Genomic DNA, 18048 nt, shown 5'->3' with positions numbered 1-18048 from the left:
AACACTCCATTCTCACGGATTAAGTAAATAAAGTTCCTAAAGAACCCATTATTATGCAACTCTTTTTTTAGCCTAATTCTAGTAACTGTATGTACTTCAGAGTAATAAAGCTATATTTCTTTGAGATATTCTGTGAAGAATTTTTAACAATTCAGATGACCCTCTTCCATTAGGCAGCCTCAGTGAAACTGCACCACACATAATGCTTGTATTGGATCAATTTTCTATCCAGCGCTAGTGGCTATTGTGCAGTCTTGTCCCCCAATCTTTCCTACTCCAGTTTAGAGCTCTTCCCACCATCTATGTCATTATTGCATGTGTGTGTGACACGAAGGAGAATGGGAGGGATGAACGGAGGGAGGGGGGAATTGTTGCCTGATTTCGATGTTCCCTTTAGGGGACAAAAATGGACGATATAATTTCTTTTCCCTTCCAGTATATTTCTCACTCAAACGAGCAAATAAAAAAATTATTATGTATATATAATTATAAAATGAATATATAATACATATTTATTCATTTTATGTATATTATATATACACATTTGTGTTTTTACTTTACAATAAATCCTTGATGGTAGGTTTTTATCAAAAACTACATATAATATGCGATCATCCGATCCTTCAAAATTCTACTTGGCCAAATTGACCAGTACTAGAGAGGCTAATACCCCACACACGCCTTTCCTGCTGGCTAGCCCCTCGTTCAGAGCATCTTTCTACATTATTTACTTAGAATTATCCTAATTCCTTCCAGTATCATTTACACTCCTAAATCATCAGGAAATTTGAATTCTCCAGTGATGAGAAGTATTCTCTAGATTTCTCCTCCAATGGCTTGACCCCAGACTACTTGGAAAATTTGCTCAGAGAAACTCAACACATTAATTCAGATACAAGCTTTAGTGCACAAAAATTAAATCTATAATACCTAGTTATTTTGGATGCTTCAGATGAACTTTATTTTTTATCTTGTATATTGGACACTAACTGAGGTTTAGGAGGGGAAGAACTGCTGAACTGTAGACCCAGTGAATTCTATGCTCTCTTGAAACTTAATGGCAAGCTTTCATCCCAGAAACATAAGGGGATTCTTGAGGCCTACAGTTGCATTCCTGCCGCTCAGGGTAATCAATAAAATCTGGGGCAGGCAAGCCAGACAGGATCATTAGGGATTTGTTCCAGATTGTAAATGTTGGACAAACTGGAAGAATGAAGGTCACATCAAAAGTATGAAGATGGAGAGAGTTAGCTGGGTCATAGAAAGACAGCATGTTGTTGTCATAATCCAGAAGGACACCCAGACGCTTCAACTGTGGGGGCACATCCACCAGCATTTCTTTGTTGTTATGTCTCACTACGAAGTTACTATTGCATCGAGAGAAGACCCATGAGGAGGCATTCTTGCCAATCCATTCATTCTTGGGAGCAGATTTGTAGGCAATGCCAATTGCATACCTGTGAGACAGTGGAAAGGAGAAAGAAATAAACATTCATTATTTGATCTGAGTTAGGGGCGCCTGGGTGGCTCAGTCGGTTAAGCGTCTGACTTCGGCTCAGGTCACGATCTCACAGTTTGTGGGTTCAAGCCCCGCATCGGGCTCTGTGCTGGCAGCTCAGAGCCTGGACCCTGCTTTGGATTCTGTGTCTCCCTCTCTCTCTGCTCCTCCCCCGCTCATGCTCTGTCTCTCTCTCTCTCAAAAATAAATAAACATTGGGGCGCCTGGGTGGCGCAGTCGGTTAAGCATCCGACTTCAGCCAGGTCACGATCTCGCGGTCCGTGAGTTCGAGCCCCGCGTCGGGCTCTGGGCTGATGGCTCGGAGCCTGGAGCCTGTTTCCGATTCTGTGTCTCCCTCTCTCTCTGCCCCTCCCCCGTTCATGCTCTGTCTCTCTCTGTCCCAAAAATAAATAAATGTTGAAAAAAAAATAAAAATAAATAAATAAATAAACACTAAAAAAATTTTAAAAATGATCTGAGTTATGCTAGATACCATATGGGATATACAAGAATATCCCATAGAAGCAGGTATCCTTAACTTCTTCATTTACTAAACAGTTTACATTTAGATCTATAATGTTGATAGCACTAGAGCTTTACAAAGTCAGCAATTAGAATGCTGTAGTAATTTCCAGCTGTGATCCCAGTATATTTCCCAAGATTTTTTTGTTTAAAGTTGGCCAATTTTTCTAGGAGTGGTTTTCATCACATTCCTTTTAACCTTGACATACTGGCACTACGTTTGTGCTATGGAACTGAATCTCCTAGGAACCTGACAGCAGGAGAAAGGAGAAGAAAAAAACTGTAAGTGGGATCCACTCACCATGTTGAGGAACCCATGACCACCTCCCAGTAGTGGCAGCCACTGTCAATGAATATATTTCCTGCTGCCCCATAGCACCCTGTGCCACTAAACCTCTCTGGGGTATGGCTCTTCTTAAGAGAGCTTTCATCCTTCTCCATCTGCAACCCATCATTAGAGATCTTCAACTTCTTGTGAGTCATTTTGGGATCTAGTTTAAAGGGTTGACCTGAAAAAAGTAGAAAAAAATGCATAAGAAAATACTTAAGAATTCCATCTTCGTCCTTCAGGGCTATCACTACCAGGAGATTCTTGATATCATGCTCATTTGTGGGCCAGTGCAAGTTGGTGCTATTTGGATTATATTAAGGAAGCAGGCCTGAACCCACCCTTTTCAATAAAATAAGAATAAGCTGCCCCCCACTTCGTATGTTATCAAATTAAAAGGGTCTCATGTTCTCAAATGTGTTTTTTACTCTGCTTTATTTCAGTGGGTGATTTGGGATTTGAGTGGGTTTTAGGGGAAGGAGCATTTGAGGTGAGGCAAAGTGAGGGGAACTGATGAGGTGGTTGCTGGCAGAACAAAAAAACAAAAACAACTCAGTAATGACAATCTTTTTACCCTCTTACAATTGGGATGTAAATAACATATGATTAGGTAACTTTGTCAGAGTGAATGTTGCATCATCATCAACAATCAGAGAAAACATTTGTCATGTAGGATCACTCGCGACAGAGGATTCCTTATAACCATATGACAAAACAAGTTACTAGGAGCCAATTGCTGGATATGGCAAGAGCTGTATTATACAACATGGGTCTGCGGCTGACACTGCTGGCGAACACAACACCCATTCCCTACTTTTTCTCTGTGACCCACTTTCACTATAGAGGCCAAAAAAGCTAAATATTCAAGTTCCTAGCCTCTCTTGGTGCTAGGGGTGGCTAACAAGGTGGAAGCAGAGGGAAACAGAAGTCAGACAAGCTTGGGGACACTTCTGCAATGTGCCCGTTTTCCCAGTAAAAAGGATAGCCATCATGTGTACCAACCCCTTCCCCCTCTTCCTCTCTTAAAAGGAAATAAGACATCTGGAGGCTGAAATGGCCATACTGTGATCATGTGACAATAAGCCAGTACACAAAGGGAGAAGGAGTTTGGATCTTTCACAACATCACAGAACGAGCTGCTGCACTAGTCCTGAACTGCCTACGTTCCAACTTCTTGCTGTGAGAAAGAGAAAAAAAATACTATGTGTTAAGCTAAGTTAGTTGGATTTTCAGTCACCTGCATCCAGAAGCATTCCTAAGAGGTATGGCTTCTCTGCAGAAGGGTTCTACCAGATCATCGCAAATTAGTACTGTTTGACACAACTGTTCCCCACGCATGGGATGGGGTGCAGAGAAAAAGCCTTGACTAACATCCTCCTCAAACACCAGCTACTACTACATATACTTTGTGTATATCTTTGTACTCACATATCCCCCAGGGGCACCAACGGAGCCCGTGCCCAAACCATCAACTAAAATGGTAAACTCCTCTAACCAGTGCCTCTGCTCTCTGGCACTGCTGTGGGCACCTGCTCAGGCTAAATGCACTCCCTGGCACGGAGGGGAAAACGGATCTCTCCTTTTGGGAACACCATAACATACTATTTGTTTTTAGTCGGGTAGGTTCACTGTTCCGGCTGCCTGCTTGGTTTATGGCTTTAACAATGAAGATGTAGCGCGTCCCGCTCTGAAGTCCATGCACTGTGTAGTGGTTCTGTTTAATGTTGGGCACAATCATCCAGCTATCCACTGAATTATACAGGCCTGTAAGGTGGGGAAAGACAAGGACATTAACCGGCAGGTAGTAGAGATAGGATGAGAAGCACACTGAAAATTCATCAAAAGCCTCCCCCCCCACCACCAAAGAAAGGTTAATTTCACTTTGTTTTCTTTTGAGTCCCAGGATACACAGTGAGATAAATATCTTCTGTTTTGTTTCTCCCATGGAGCTAGGCTTATGCCAGGCAATTGAATGTCACCACTAGTGAAGTTTAGGTTGCTTCAATTTTCTGCGCAATAATATAGGAAAGGCCACTATACAAAAAAAAAAAAAAAATCACCGAATCACCACTTTTATGGAGTCTCTGGATCTTTACGCCAAAGGTCCAATCCCCTGAGAGCTGAGTCTAGCCTCATATAGGTGGAGCAGTCCTGTGCACAGCGCAGGAACATGGAATCTCAGAGCCAAAAGGACACCTACATGCCATGTTTCTGTCCTTTTACAAAGGGAAACTAAGATTGAGAGAAGGTGACTTGCCCAAGGCCACAGAAAGATGGTGATGGTGCTGAGAGTGTAACCCTGGTTTCTTTAACCCTAGGCCAGTGTTCTCTCCGCTACGTCACAACTCATGGGATAGACAGCAATGTTCCTTGGTCTCTGCAAGGTAGTGAAGCTTTCAGGGGTTATGGCTCATCTCACCCTCCCCATCCTCACCCTCACTTCCCAATCTAACTGGACTCTGAGGTATCATAGGGAAGCCAAGGAGATGGCATGATAACCAAAGCAAAATTGCCATCTCCCCACTTGGCACTACCCATCTTTTGCTCCTTCCTGGTTCCAATATTCATTCGAAGTTGGGTGGTCCAGGAACACATTGTTGCCTGGAACCTTCTTCCCTCCCAAGCTCAGAGATCTAGGTTTCTGCTTTCGAAACTCTTTAGACCATAAACATTGACTTAAACCAAGAAAAATGCACATAATTAAAAACATGTATTTGGCTAACTGTTAGTAGAAGAGGGGTTGACGTTCTGGTTTGTGAATTATCCAGACTTCTCTCTTCTGTTACCTGTCTTTCAATCAGTTTATTGCTTTTTAACCACAATTCTAACAAAGCATGGACAGGAATGGGCAAGGAAAATGAACAGCGAATGTAGTCACTTCTATGCAGCCTTAGTGAAGGATTTAGTGAGGTTGAAAATGAAAAGTAATCATGAGTGGTTTGAAAGAGATCTGATCATGAGGGTGTTATAATTAATTTGGTGGATGGTTGAAAAAGTCTAAAATAAAACTAGAAAAAGAAGCATGAAGGAGGGAAAACACATATGTTAGAAAAAGAATAACTGGAGAAGACGCTCAGTTATGCTCAGGAAAAGACAATAAGGATAAGGGCCAGGAATAATGTTTGAGGGCCTGGTTAGCTATGTACCAATTCACAATATGAATCATAAACTGCACACTAGACTTTAATACAAAAAAGGAAATAAATGGTCTTCCAGATATACTTCTAACAATACAAAACAAAAAACAAATGCCACAATTAAGTACTATGTACCTACGAAAAAAGACTGAAGAGTGGGGTGCCTGGGTGGCTCAGTCAGTTAAGCATCCGACTCTTAATTTCAGCTCATGTCATGATCTCACGGTTTGTAAGATCGAGCCTCACCTCGGGCTCTATGATGACAGCGTGGAGCCTGCTTGGGATTCTTTCTCTCCCTCTCTCTCTCTGCCCCTCCCCTGATCTAAATGAATAAATAAATTAATTAATTAAATAAGCTTAAAAAAAAGAATGAAGAAGAACTCTGTTAACTGATATGGAGTGATTTCCAGGGTTTACTGTTAACTGAAAAAACCAAATTGCAAAAGAGCATGCATGTATAGTACAACACTTTTTTTCCAAGGAAGAAGGGCAAATAAGGGAGCATACATATATCTGCTTGTTTACAAAACACCAATAACAATAGGAAGGAAAACCCAGAAAATATTGTAGTTGGTTAGCTACAAGGGATGGGGGAGGGCAGGAGATTAAAAAGATAGGGGTGAAAATGACACTTCTTTTTTTTTTAATGTTTATTTTTGAGAGAGAGAGACAGACAGACAGAGTGCAAGCAGGGGAGGGGCAGAAAGAGAGGGAGACACAGAACTCAAAGCAGGCTTCAGGCTCTGAGCTGTCAGCACAGAGCCCAACACAGGGTTTGAACTCACGAAACATGAGACTGTGAGATCATGCCCTGAGCCAAAGTCAGATGCTCAACCGACTGAGCCACCCAGGTGACCCGAGAATGACAATCCTTTGAATACACTTTTTTCTTGTATCGGTTTCCCTTTTGGAAACACACTGCTGTTTCACAAATTCAGAAAATTAAAATTAAATCAATATGAATGGGAAGAGCAGGGACCAAAACTGAAGGCAAACTGAAGCAAATGAACCCAAATGCATTTCAAATGAAAAACAACCACACCAAAAGGATGGGGGCAGGAGGAGAACTGAAAACAAATCCTGAACTATTGTTTGTTTTTGTAGTGGCGTGGACAAAGCACTTCTGGAACTGTTAGATCTATTATGGGATTAAGCAAATGAGTACATGTGTTGATGTTGTTGGGAGCCAAGGTTCTCATTGTGGAAGTAGGAATATAAAAATATCAAATGGGGGAAGGCAACAAAGAATGTGTGGACATGGACTGGAATTGGAGGCATTGGTATGAACTCATGATTTCTATATATGTGTGTGTATATGGGCATCCATATGTGCACATATGTTAAGTACATGCGTATGTACATTATGTGTGTGCACATGCATGTGTGCATGGGCATATGTGTGTATTTCTAGTATCCAGATCTTATTCTATAATAACATTCTCCAATTAAAAGGAACCAAGGTTCCTTAGAGAAATGGCTGATTTCAAGGCTGGGGCAGGATAAGGTGAATACGACCTTAGAATCTTTTGTTATGCTAGAAAGTAAAGAAGTATTCAAGAAAATTATGGCAGAATATAAGAACCCAGGAGTAAGCTTCAAAGTCTTACTGGCTAAACCTGGACAACCTGAGCATCCAAATAAGCAAGGGCAGTGAAGAATTATAAACCACTGAAAAGAGAATTCATGAGGCCATACTGATAAGTAGATAAATAGACAGAGGGTGGGGCTTTAGCTTACAGTAGAATGTAGAAGGTCAACTTGTAAAAGTGGGAGGGGATCCTCCTTTGGAAAATTATAATTTTGTAATCATCAGAGCAAAGACTGGACCAGGCAAGGAGTTTTGATTGGTGCTAAAACAGGAGTGGGGGTGAGATGGGTTTGATGAGGAAGCAAGACAGTTTCCTTGTTTCAAAGTTATCACCACACAGATTGCTCATTAGTTGCAAAAGGAAAAGCAGTAACTACAGGATGAAGAAATCAGGCAACACCTTTGACTCGCTGAACAAAATTAGCATCACCAACGAAGGGCGAGTGGACATGATGTGCCTCAAGATGTGATGTCCTAGGGGCGCCTGGGTGGCGCAGTCGGTTAAGCGTCCGGCTTCAGCCAGGTCACGATCTCGCGGTCCGCGAGCTCGAGCCCCGCGTCAGGCTCTGGGCTGATGGCTCAGAGCCTGGAGCCTGTTTCCGATTCTGTGTCTCCCTCTCTCTCTGCCCCTCCCCCGTTCATGCTCTGTCTCTCTCTGTCCCAAAAATAAAAATAAAAACGTTGAAAAAAAAAATTTAAAGATGTGATGTCCTAAGGAGGACACCCGTCCCATGTGGTATTCCAGCAATGAATTCATAGTCTGAATATAAATCATGAGGAAACTTCAGAGAAACCCAAAATAAGGGATAGTATAATAAAGAAATAAAAGGACATTTAAAAAATCTGTCAATGTCGTTAAAGACAAAGAAAGACTGACAAACTAAGTGTTCCAGATTAAAGGAGGCTACAGAGGGGTGCCTGGCTGGCTCAAATGGTGGAGTGCATGACTAAGTCTCAGGGTTGTGAGTTTGAGCCCCACGTTGGGTGTACAGATTACTTAAAAATAAAATTTAGGGGAGCCTGGGTGGCTCAGTCAGTTAAATGTCTGACTTCGGCTCAGGTCATGGTCTCATGGTTCATGAGTTAGAATCCTGCATTGGGCTCCGTACTGACAGCTCAGAGCCTGGAGCCTGCTTCGGATCCTGTGTCTCCCTCTCTCTGCCCCTCCCCAAATCATGCTCTGTCTCTCTCTCTCTCAAAAATAAACTTTAAAAAAATTTTAATAAAATTAAAAAAAAATAAAGGAGGCTACAGATATGACATTAAATGTAATACCTGATCCTTGACTCTAAAGGACAATATTGGGTCCTTCACATTATAAAGGATACTATTGGGTCAACTGTCAAAATTGGAATATGAATAGTGGATCAGGAAAAGTACCGTATCAAATATCTTAAAGTTGATAACTGTACTGTGGTTAGGTAAGAGTTTCCTTATTCTTACAAAACCTACACTGAAGAATTTAGGGGTAAAAGGTCATGATGTATGCAATTTACTCTCAAATGGTTCAGAAATATATATAGAGAGATAGGGAATGCTAGCAAATGATAAAGGAAATAACATGTTGACAAGTGGATGTTGACAAGTGGATAAATCTGGGTAAGGAGTTTACAGGCATTCTTTGTGCTACTCTTACAGCTTTTCTGTAATTTCAAAACCAGTTCTACATTTTAAAAAGGTAAATATAGGATTCTCTGGGTATCACCGAGACTTGGTGAGATGGGGTTTATGACTGAATTATGGTAATGGAAATATACACCTTGTTCCAAAGGGAAAGACCAAAATATGGAAATCCATGAAGCCAAGTGTAAATGTGTAGTGGAGAACATTTGCATGGAAATGAAAAGGAGAGGAAATAGAAGTTTTATCTTTGTAGCAGTTTGTTACAGACTGCCTGGCCAGACAGAGTATAGCCAGTGCTTTCATAATGCAAATCACGAAACTGAAAAGGAGAAAAGATATACAGTAATGGGGAATACAGTCAGCTAAACATCTGTTTGAATTCAGCTAACAGCATCATCTGAAACATCATTGGCTTGTGACCATCCCAAATCTTGGATGAGGTGGGGAGATAATTAGAAATGAAGGGAGAAAGCTGAAAAAAAATAAGGGGACTATTTCTCCAGACAAAATACTAACCAACAAGGAAGACATTTCTGGTTAAAGAAAATGTGGAGTTGGACTATTTTAAGATTCCTCATATAAATGGTATCATGTAGTATTTGTCCTTCTGTGTCTGGCTTATTTCACTTAGCACAATGCCCTCCGGGTTCACGCATGTTGTCACACATGGCAGAATCTCCTTCTTTTTAAAGGCTGAATTATATTTTATTGTATGGATATACCACATTTTCTTTATCCATTGATCTGTTGATGGACAACTTTTTTGTATGTTGACTACATGTAAATAAAGTGGTCTAAGAAAAGAGAAAATGTGGAAAAACCTCAAGGGAAAAGCATCTCTCAGAGTCCAAGTTCAATCAACAGCAACAGAACAGGGGCAGGCCAGACCAACAGGTAGGACTGAGACCATGAATCTTCCTGAATATGTATTCCCAGTAAAATTGTTTCATCTTATCTGCCCATTGCCAGACAAAATTTTGCTCAGGGCTCTGCACTTGTCCCTGCCCTATCCCATTTTTCTATTTATGATTGGAAGAAGACATAGAAGGCAGGCTGGGAAGGCAAAAACTGGATTTAAAAGGATTTTGGCAGGTTTGAATGTGGAGTCATAGCTAACCAGACAAAATGTAATAGGGATGTACTCAAGGTGTTGTATTTCAGTTTAGACAATCAACTGTATAGGAACAAGATTTTGAAATACCTAGGGATTTCAGCTGACTACATGCTCAGGAGTCAACACAGGCAATGTGACTACTGGAATAAAAAGGTTTGGGGCGGGGGTCATCAGCTAATGTATAAGACAAATAATCCAGCTAACCTCCGTGGTGGTCAGACCACTTCTGGAGTACTGTTTTCACTTTTTTGACAGCACGTTGTATAAAACACTCTGACAAACATGGGTGTATTCCTAAAAAGGATACCATGATGGTAAAGGGTCTGAAACCAGGTCACATGAGGAGCGATTCAAAGACCTGAGGATATTTAAGCCTGGAAAAGAGAAAATTTAGAAGGGACATATATGAGAGCTACGTAAAATGATCTGAAGAACTGTCATGTGAGAGATGGATTAGGTTTACTAGTGAGGCATAAAGGGGCAAGACTAGGACAAATTGGTAGCTGTGGGTTTAATTCAAGAAAACATTAAGATTAAAGTCTGACAGCCTCGGGTTCAAATCTTGACTCCATCAGTTTGTAGCTCTGTGACCTTGGGCAACTCATTTATCTTGAACCTTAGCTTCTTCATCTATAAAACAGAATTAATATCAACTCTTTCATATGGTTAAGGAAGAACTCATGAAGACTAAGTGGGAGTGTTTGTAAATGACAAAGCATAATGCACGTACACATTATCATTGTCATTAGTTACTAGGAGGGAGAGTTGGGCCTTTTCTAGGGACGCACTGACAATTATTCATAGCTGCACAACAACTGAATGAGTTATTTTGTTAGAAGTGAGCTACTCATCACTGGAAATGTTCGAGTAGAGACAGGACAATCATCTACTGGGTGACTGGTAAAATTGAAGATTAGCTTAAATGACATCTAAGTTTCCTTCCAATTCTAAGGTGCTATGATCCTATTGTTATTAAGAATTGTCCGTTAAGCTCTTCTTCATGGAGGACGATATATCTTTGAAAATAAGGAGGACAGCCTTTGGATCTTTGTCACTTCTTGGACTTATTTCTCAACTCCCAGGAGACCACCGCTCTCCCCATCTCAGGAAGGAGGAGCACAGTTGCTGGCTGTAAGCCATTCCAGAGCAGTAGAGACAAGTGCAGAAAAGCATGTCAGGGAGGCCTTAGAGTTTGTGACTCCACCACCTGGAAAAAATACCTAGGAATACAGCTACCCAGGCCAAGTGGCTTAGGTTGGAGCTGCACGAGGCAAGTGTTTTTAGAAATTTGACCCCCAATGTGTTCTCATCTCCCCACCCCAGCATGTGGCCCAGAATTGTCACACAACCAAAAAGGGAAGCCTATTGGGAGGGTTTCATTGGAAAAACTCCTCTCCCTGTGAAGTCAGACACAGAAGCACAAGCACAGAGGTCAAAGAAAACACTAATTTGCAGCTGTGTGGATGCAACCTTAGGGTGGGAATCTGTTCCAGCCTGGAATCCAGTTTTAATTCTGCTTTCCAGTTCTCCCCAGCACATGGAGGGGAACTTGCAGCTGGCCCCCTTCAGTCTGGCAATCGATACGTCAGGTTTCTACTCTGCCATGTCTTGCTCCAATTCATCAGGAGGAGAAACCATAGAATGGGAGCCCAATGACTGCTTTTTGACCATCTTTCATCTTGCGGCCTGCTGACACATTTTTGTATTTGGTGTAATTCTTGGAGGAAAGGGACAAGGGGTACGGTGACAGAGGCAGGAGGCTTGTCGCTATAGTCGCCGATACAAATAGGTGCGTTAAAGGAAGTAGTAGTCTTTGAACATAGCATATTTTACCATGATAATTAAGTGGAAGAAGAGTCAAGGAGAGAGATGTTCACACACAGAGGATCAGCAATGATGGTGGCTTAGCTACCCAGGAATGAATTCTGAGCTGTGTTCTGACTGGGGAGAGTGGAGTGACATGGAGTAACTGAGGAAAGGCTTAAGGATTACATAAACAAATGGGAGTGGCCCCAGTGACTGCCCAGCAAGGAAATACACAACTTGCTTGTCACCCATCAATAAGGTCTTTGCAATGCACTGGGTGAGTTTGCACTGTCTACGAAACACTGTGCTAAACAACCTAACATGTCTTACAAACACTTGCCTCGTGGCGCCCCGGCCAATCTTGAGCAGCTTACTGCTTCCTTACATTTCCTTATCTCTGGCCACAGGCCCCAACTACACCATGACTTACTGATGAAGTTAGCCTGGCCAGTGAATATGGTGTACTGAAGCTCATAGGAGCTGATGCTGAACTCATCATCCGAGATCCAGTGGACTGTAATGGTGTCATGGGAGGCAGTACAGAGTTCCTCTCGGATAGATGGTGGGTTTGGGGCTGTAAGGAAAGGTGGAAAAGAAGGTAAAGGAAAGCACACTCTCCGTTCTGCAAGTTTAACAATTGTTACCCTCACTGCCCAACTCTACACCTCATAGAGAGGAGGCTGTCTTAATAAGAAGCTTTAGATAGCATATCCTGAACAACCTGAAGCCAAGTGCTAAGACTTCAAATTTCCCCAAACCGCTTCTGCTTCAGTGACAGAGACATTTTAGGCAAAGATATAAGCCTAAGGTATTGAACTGATTGCCTGGATGTCTACTCTGCCTGTACCAACACATATGTAGATGTTAGAGCAAAGTGGTCAAATGGTTTTCTTACTGCATGACCTTTGGCCTATTGCTTTTTATTTTCAAATAAGTTTTATTATAGACTGTTGGCAGTATAGCCAAGTGCAAATTAATATGAGTTGCTTCATCTGTAAAATAAGGGATGATAATTACCTCATAGATTGGTTGTACATATTTATAATATAAAATTAATATACAGTGTCTGGCATAAAGGAGATGTTCAGTAAATGACAGTTACTTTAATATATTAGCCAAAATAATGACAAATGCAAGGCTATTGTATGTGTATATTTTTCTCATGAAATGGTCATTCATTAATCCTGAAGGTATCCAGCATTTTTCATAGGCTGGATGCACCCCTCATTTCCTAGAATTGTGTGCAAGCCAGATATTTCTTACATTTTTCTTCCTAATCTGCTAGTTTCTAAATTTCCTTAAAACCATTTGAATGGTACCTATCGCTATGCAGGAGATTCTTTAATATTCCATAATTGCCACCTGAGTTCTAACTCCTTCAGTAACAAGCAACAATATATTACTGATAGGCTCGTAAGGAGAAATCCATCAGCAACGTCTTGCTTTTTCTTTACCTCTAAGTATAATGGTATACCCATGTGCCCCCAGAAATATTTCACACATCATCTCCTTTTCTGTTACATGAACTAAAGTTTATTCTATCTAAAAAGATACATGAATTGTCTTAAAGTTTATAAAAGCATTTTCATTATAAATATTGCTCTTTTCCGATTATCTTAAAGTAAGAGAACGCCAAAAGAAAAGCATTTAAACAGGAAGGAAACCACAGTATTTTCACACCTGTTAAATAATCTAGCCCCTCCAGCAGTTTCTTTTCTCTGGAAAAATCTAAAGCAAAGTTTTCAAAGGCATCGTTAAAATTGATGTCTGGAATCAGAACTTGAGAAGATGCTGTTGCCATAGCGACCCTGGAAAAGAGAAAAGTACATCAATATACATCAAAATAGGTGTGCAACCTTTATCCAATGTTTGATTTCTGGTTCAACAAGAAGAAAATAAAGGACTCGTAGGGCTTGATTTATTAAGTGAAAAATATCATATCTATGCTTTTCCAGTGGGAACCATTTACATTTTAATCATCAGGAACCAATTAAGGGTTATACCATATTTATTCACATATGTTCACCCCTCAAACACACTCCCCCATCCTGTCTTAATTTTGAGAAGTAAATACAGGATTTTTCCTCCTCTGCATCATTTTCCATCTGGCAGGCAGCATCAAAACTAGACCTCTGAAGGCTTGGTAAGAGCAGTTTGAGAGATTTTTTTTGCCTCCCCCTCTATTTTTTTATTTTTTTATGCTAATCAATAAGCCAGCATGCTGGGGCTGAATTACAGCCTTCACTTAAATACTGTACATTATTTGATATTTTATAACATTTATGTTTAATTTTACTATTATTTATTATTATTATATAATGCTATGATAGCTTTAACTCCCCAGCTAGTTTGATGCATCTCAAGAGCAGGTATTTTGTACCTCTTATATCTTCCACAGTTCATAACAGAGTATTGGACACATAGCAAATCAATAATTGTTGAGTGAATAGTGGAATGATTAACAGCAACACAGCTCCTAACATTTATTGAGCATTTAGTAGGTAGAAGAGACCATGCATGTACTTTACATACATTGGTTAATTTACTTCTTACTATAATCCTGTGTAGTAAATGTTATTTCCATTTTGTACATGAAAAGGACACATAGAAAGGTTAAGTAACTTGCCCAAGATCACACAACCAGGAAAAGTCAGAAAAAAAGAAATATAACTTAATCCATGTTCATCAGATTCTAAACTTTATACCCTGAACCAATTTAGACCATTTTTTTTAAATTAAGGTAAATTTTTATGTGCTTCAGCAATTCTTAACCATGACTACACATCATAATTATCTTGGGGGAGTTTTGACCAAAACATACATGTTGAGGCTCTGTGACAGACCTTCTGAATTGGAGCCAATGAAGATTCTTGAGCATGCAAATGACACAATGGAAAGAAACATGAACTTGGCAACAATACGCAGGTAGAATGAAGGGAAGAGGCACTGGATGTAAAAAGACCAGAGGGGAAACTTTTATGATGAATTAGTTGTAAGGGGTTGAGGAGTTAAACAAATATATATCCTCATGCACGTGTACCTTGCTATACTTCTGCCAACAATAGCTCTTGGTTGTTTGTGAAATAGATGTTTTAGGAATAAACTGCAGGCCAGCATAAACAAATGAAAGGCTAACCCAGTATAATCTTAAAGTCTCACTCTTTAGGCTATTCTTCCAGGATTTGATGAGTAAGAAGAAAACAACCTCTTTAGGGCAAGAGTTAAGGTAGAAAATTGGCTCATGAAATTTATTCCTGACCTCCCCAATCTTCTTTCTTCCATCCATCCATCCATCCATCCATCCATCCATCCATGCAATACTTACTGAGCACAACTAATGTTCCAGGCACTGTGCTAGGCACTGGAGATACACAGCTGTGGTCCTTGCCTTCACAAAGTTCACAGTTCATAGAGGAGAAAGACATTAAATAGGCAATAGAAGTGCTGCTACAAAGGGAGTGTAACATACACAAGATCCACCTGACAAGGACTTGGGCACTAAGGGAACTCTCCCCAGAGGAAGTTTATGGTAAGCAATGACCTACACGATGAGTAGGAGTTAGGTAAGCAGAGACTACATGGATGTGTGTGTGTTCTCTCTTGCCCGAAGGCTGGAGAATTAGCAAAGTCACGCAGAGCCTTGTAGGTCATGTTACAAACTTTACACTTTACCCGGAGAGCAATGTGGGCCACTGAAGCCTTTTTAGGCAGAGTGATGCTCAAATTTATGTTTCAAGTAGAGTACTCTGGCTGCAGTAATGGACTGGAAGGGGTCAAAATTGGAGGCAGAGCAGATTTTAAGGTGATCAGAAAGGAAAGTAGTGACAAGAGTGTAGATAAATAAGACAGAAAATCAATTCATACAACATGAAAATAAGTAGCCAACAAATAAATTTAAAAGCCCAACTACTTGAGGAATCAAATAAATGTAAGATAAAATGAGATAGCATTTAAGATTATAACTAATGACAATATAGGAGCTTTTTATGCCTATATTAGGTAATGCCTCCATATTGAGAGGCATTGACAACAAATTTTGAAGATCAATTTAGCATTAAATACCCAAATAGTTTAAAACGCAAATATTCTCTGACACCACAGTTTTACTTCATAAAGTTTTTACTAAGGAAATAATTGAGGTGTATGCAAAGATGCAACTGTTTAAGGGCACGCAATACACTATATGTAACCTAATTGTCTAACCATGGGGACTGAACTAAGTAATGTGTTACTACACATCAAAAGATGAAATACTATGAGGTCACTGAAAATCAGGTTATATGATACTATCCAGTGACAAGGGGACACCTGGCTGCCTCAGTTGAGCGTCTGACTTCGGCTCAGGTCACGATCTCACAGTTTGTGAGTTTGAGCCTGGCATCGGGCTTCACGCTGATGGTGCAGAGCCTGCTTGGGATTCTCTCTCTCCCTCTCTCTCTGCCCTTTCCCTCACTTGCATGCTCTCTCTCAAAATAAATGAATAAATAAATAAATAAATAAATAAATCCAATGACAGGGACAAGTTCATGATATATTGTTAAGTTTCAAATGTAGGGTATAATGAAGTATATACAACATGACCTTATGTTTGTGAAATACATATTAAATATAAATATTGGGATACTATACTCCCAAATATTAACAGTGGCTGGAAGGGTGAGTAAAAATGGCATTGGGGTATATGTAAGTGTGTGTCTGTTTGTGTTTCTATGTTTAATACTTTAAGCAAAACAATGTTACCTGTCTCTCAAGGCTCTGACCTCCATTAAGGACAATATAATAAGTGTCATTTGTAAGAGAGAAGGAATACTCTCCCAGCTAAAATTTGACTTTAACTGAAATCTTGGTCCTTAATATATTACAATTATTATTGGTGAGGAAGAATTTCAGACCCTATGAGAAACCATCGATGAAGATATTTAGGCTGGGCAGATAATTCTCAAGAGAGAAGAGAATGGCCTAAAACAAGAATCATAAAGAACACTAGCATTAAAGGAATAGGTCAAAGGAGACCTGCTCACAAAGGCAAAAGAAACCACATAGGTAGGGAGGAAACCAGGAGTGTTTATGGAAGCTAAGGGCAGAGAAATTTAAGTAAAAATCGTCAGTAGGGACAAGTGCTACTGCGTGATTAAGTAAGATGAAACAGTATGGGAAGACAAAGGAATGTCTATTATATTTAGCAGCAAGGTATTCATTTGGTGACCTGGAAAAGAACACTTACAATAGTGTGGTAATGGCAGAAGATATTTCGGAGAATTGAAGGGTGAGCGAGGATGATTAAATACAGTGGTTTAAATTTATGTTCATCTCGGCTCTCATGAAATACCACTGAGATGACAGTCAAAGAATAAAATGTCATAAACCCACAAAAACAACGAGAATGGAAAAAGACATGCCAGCAAGTAAAAGACTGTCAACAAACGTTGGGAAGCTAGAAAGGGATGGATGAGTGGTACCCAACAACAGACAAGAGAAAGCTGGGTCAGGAAGCCAACAACAGCAAGCTGATGTTGTGCCACAGACAGTTGGAAGTTTGTATGAAGAGCAGCTAGACCCTGGATCCACTGAATCAGAGACTACTCCTTCCTCATCCTGGCAGGAAATGTGAGGTTTACTTTCCGCTGTACTAAAAGCAGTCTTAAAACCCCTAGCAACCTTTCCCTGCTTGGCTCCTAGAATGGTAGCAGCCAGGCTTAGTTAGACCCCTCCCTCATCTCCCACCAGAAGCAGGAGATTGGTGGATTCCTTCCAGGGAAAACTGACCCACTGAAGACAAAACACCTACAGACCTAACACTTGGGTCCCCTCAGTCAAAATCTGGCATACCACCTTATTATTCTACAGTGAAATTCACCAAGCAACAGACTGTTCCCATCCCCTCAGATCTTCTAGTCATCTTCTAGTGCTTAAATTCAAACAGGAAGGCAAAAGATTATCAGACATTTAGGGAAAGTCAGAAAGTGAAACAAACTAATAGAGAAAAGGCACTTGGAGGAAACCAAAACAATGCAGAATTTAGAAGAAGCTTTTTAAATGTTCACTCATATCTCCAGGAAGATAAACAAGAAGCTTGCAACACAAAGCAAGGACAGAATGCAAAAAAGAAAGAAAGAAAGAAAGAAAGAAAGAAAGAAAGAAAGAAAGAAAGAAAGAAAGAAAAGAAAAGGAAACAAGATCAAGAAAGAGCACTTATAAATGAAAATAGGAAGGCTGAAATTAAAATTTTATTTTTTTATGTTTATTTTTGGGAGAAAGAGAGACAGAGAGAGAAACAAAGCGTGAGCAGGGGAGGGGCAGAGACAGAGACACAGAATCCAAACCAAGCTCCAGGCTCTGAGCTGTCTACACAGAGCCCGACGTGGGGCTCAAACAGCAGCCTCAAGATCATGACCTGAGCCAAAGTCAGATGCTTAACCGACTGAGCCACCC

General features: G+C 40.4%; 1 protein-coding gene across 2 annotated transcripts in view; it reads right to left on the bottom strand.

Annotated features, from left to right (window-relative positions):
- Positions 1-524: 524 nt before the first annotated feature.
- MID2 (midline 2) overlaps positions 525-18048 on the bottom strand; it is a 93626-nt gene continuing 76102 nt past the window's right edge. For both annotated transcript variants that reach the window (XM_032592138.1, XM_032592139.1), the window contains exons 6-10: positions 13297-13424; positions 12047-12190; positions 3951-4112; positions 2322-2529; positions 525-1457 (exon numbers count right to left, since the gene is read on the bottom strand). In XM_032592138.1, coding sequence (XP_032448029.1) covers positions 1055-1457; positions 2322-2529; positions 3951-4112; positions 12047-12190; positions 13297-13424 — 1045 coding nt within the window. In that variant the 3' untranslated portion in view covers positions 525-1054. The remainder of the gene's footprint in view (positions 1458-2321; positions 2530-3950; positions 4113-12046; positions 12191-13296; positions 13425-18048) is intronic.

The sequence above is a fragment of the Lynx canadensis genome, chromosome X (assembly GCF_007474595.2).
Source record: "Lynx canadensis isolate LIC74 chromosome X, mLynCan4.pri.v2, whole genome shotgun sequence".
NCBI classification, from domain to species: domain Eukaryota; kingdom Metazoa; phylum Chordata; class Mammalia; order Carnivora; family Felidae; genus Lynx; species Lynx canadensis.
This window is presented reverse-complemented; position numbering and strand designations above follow the sequence as displayed.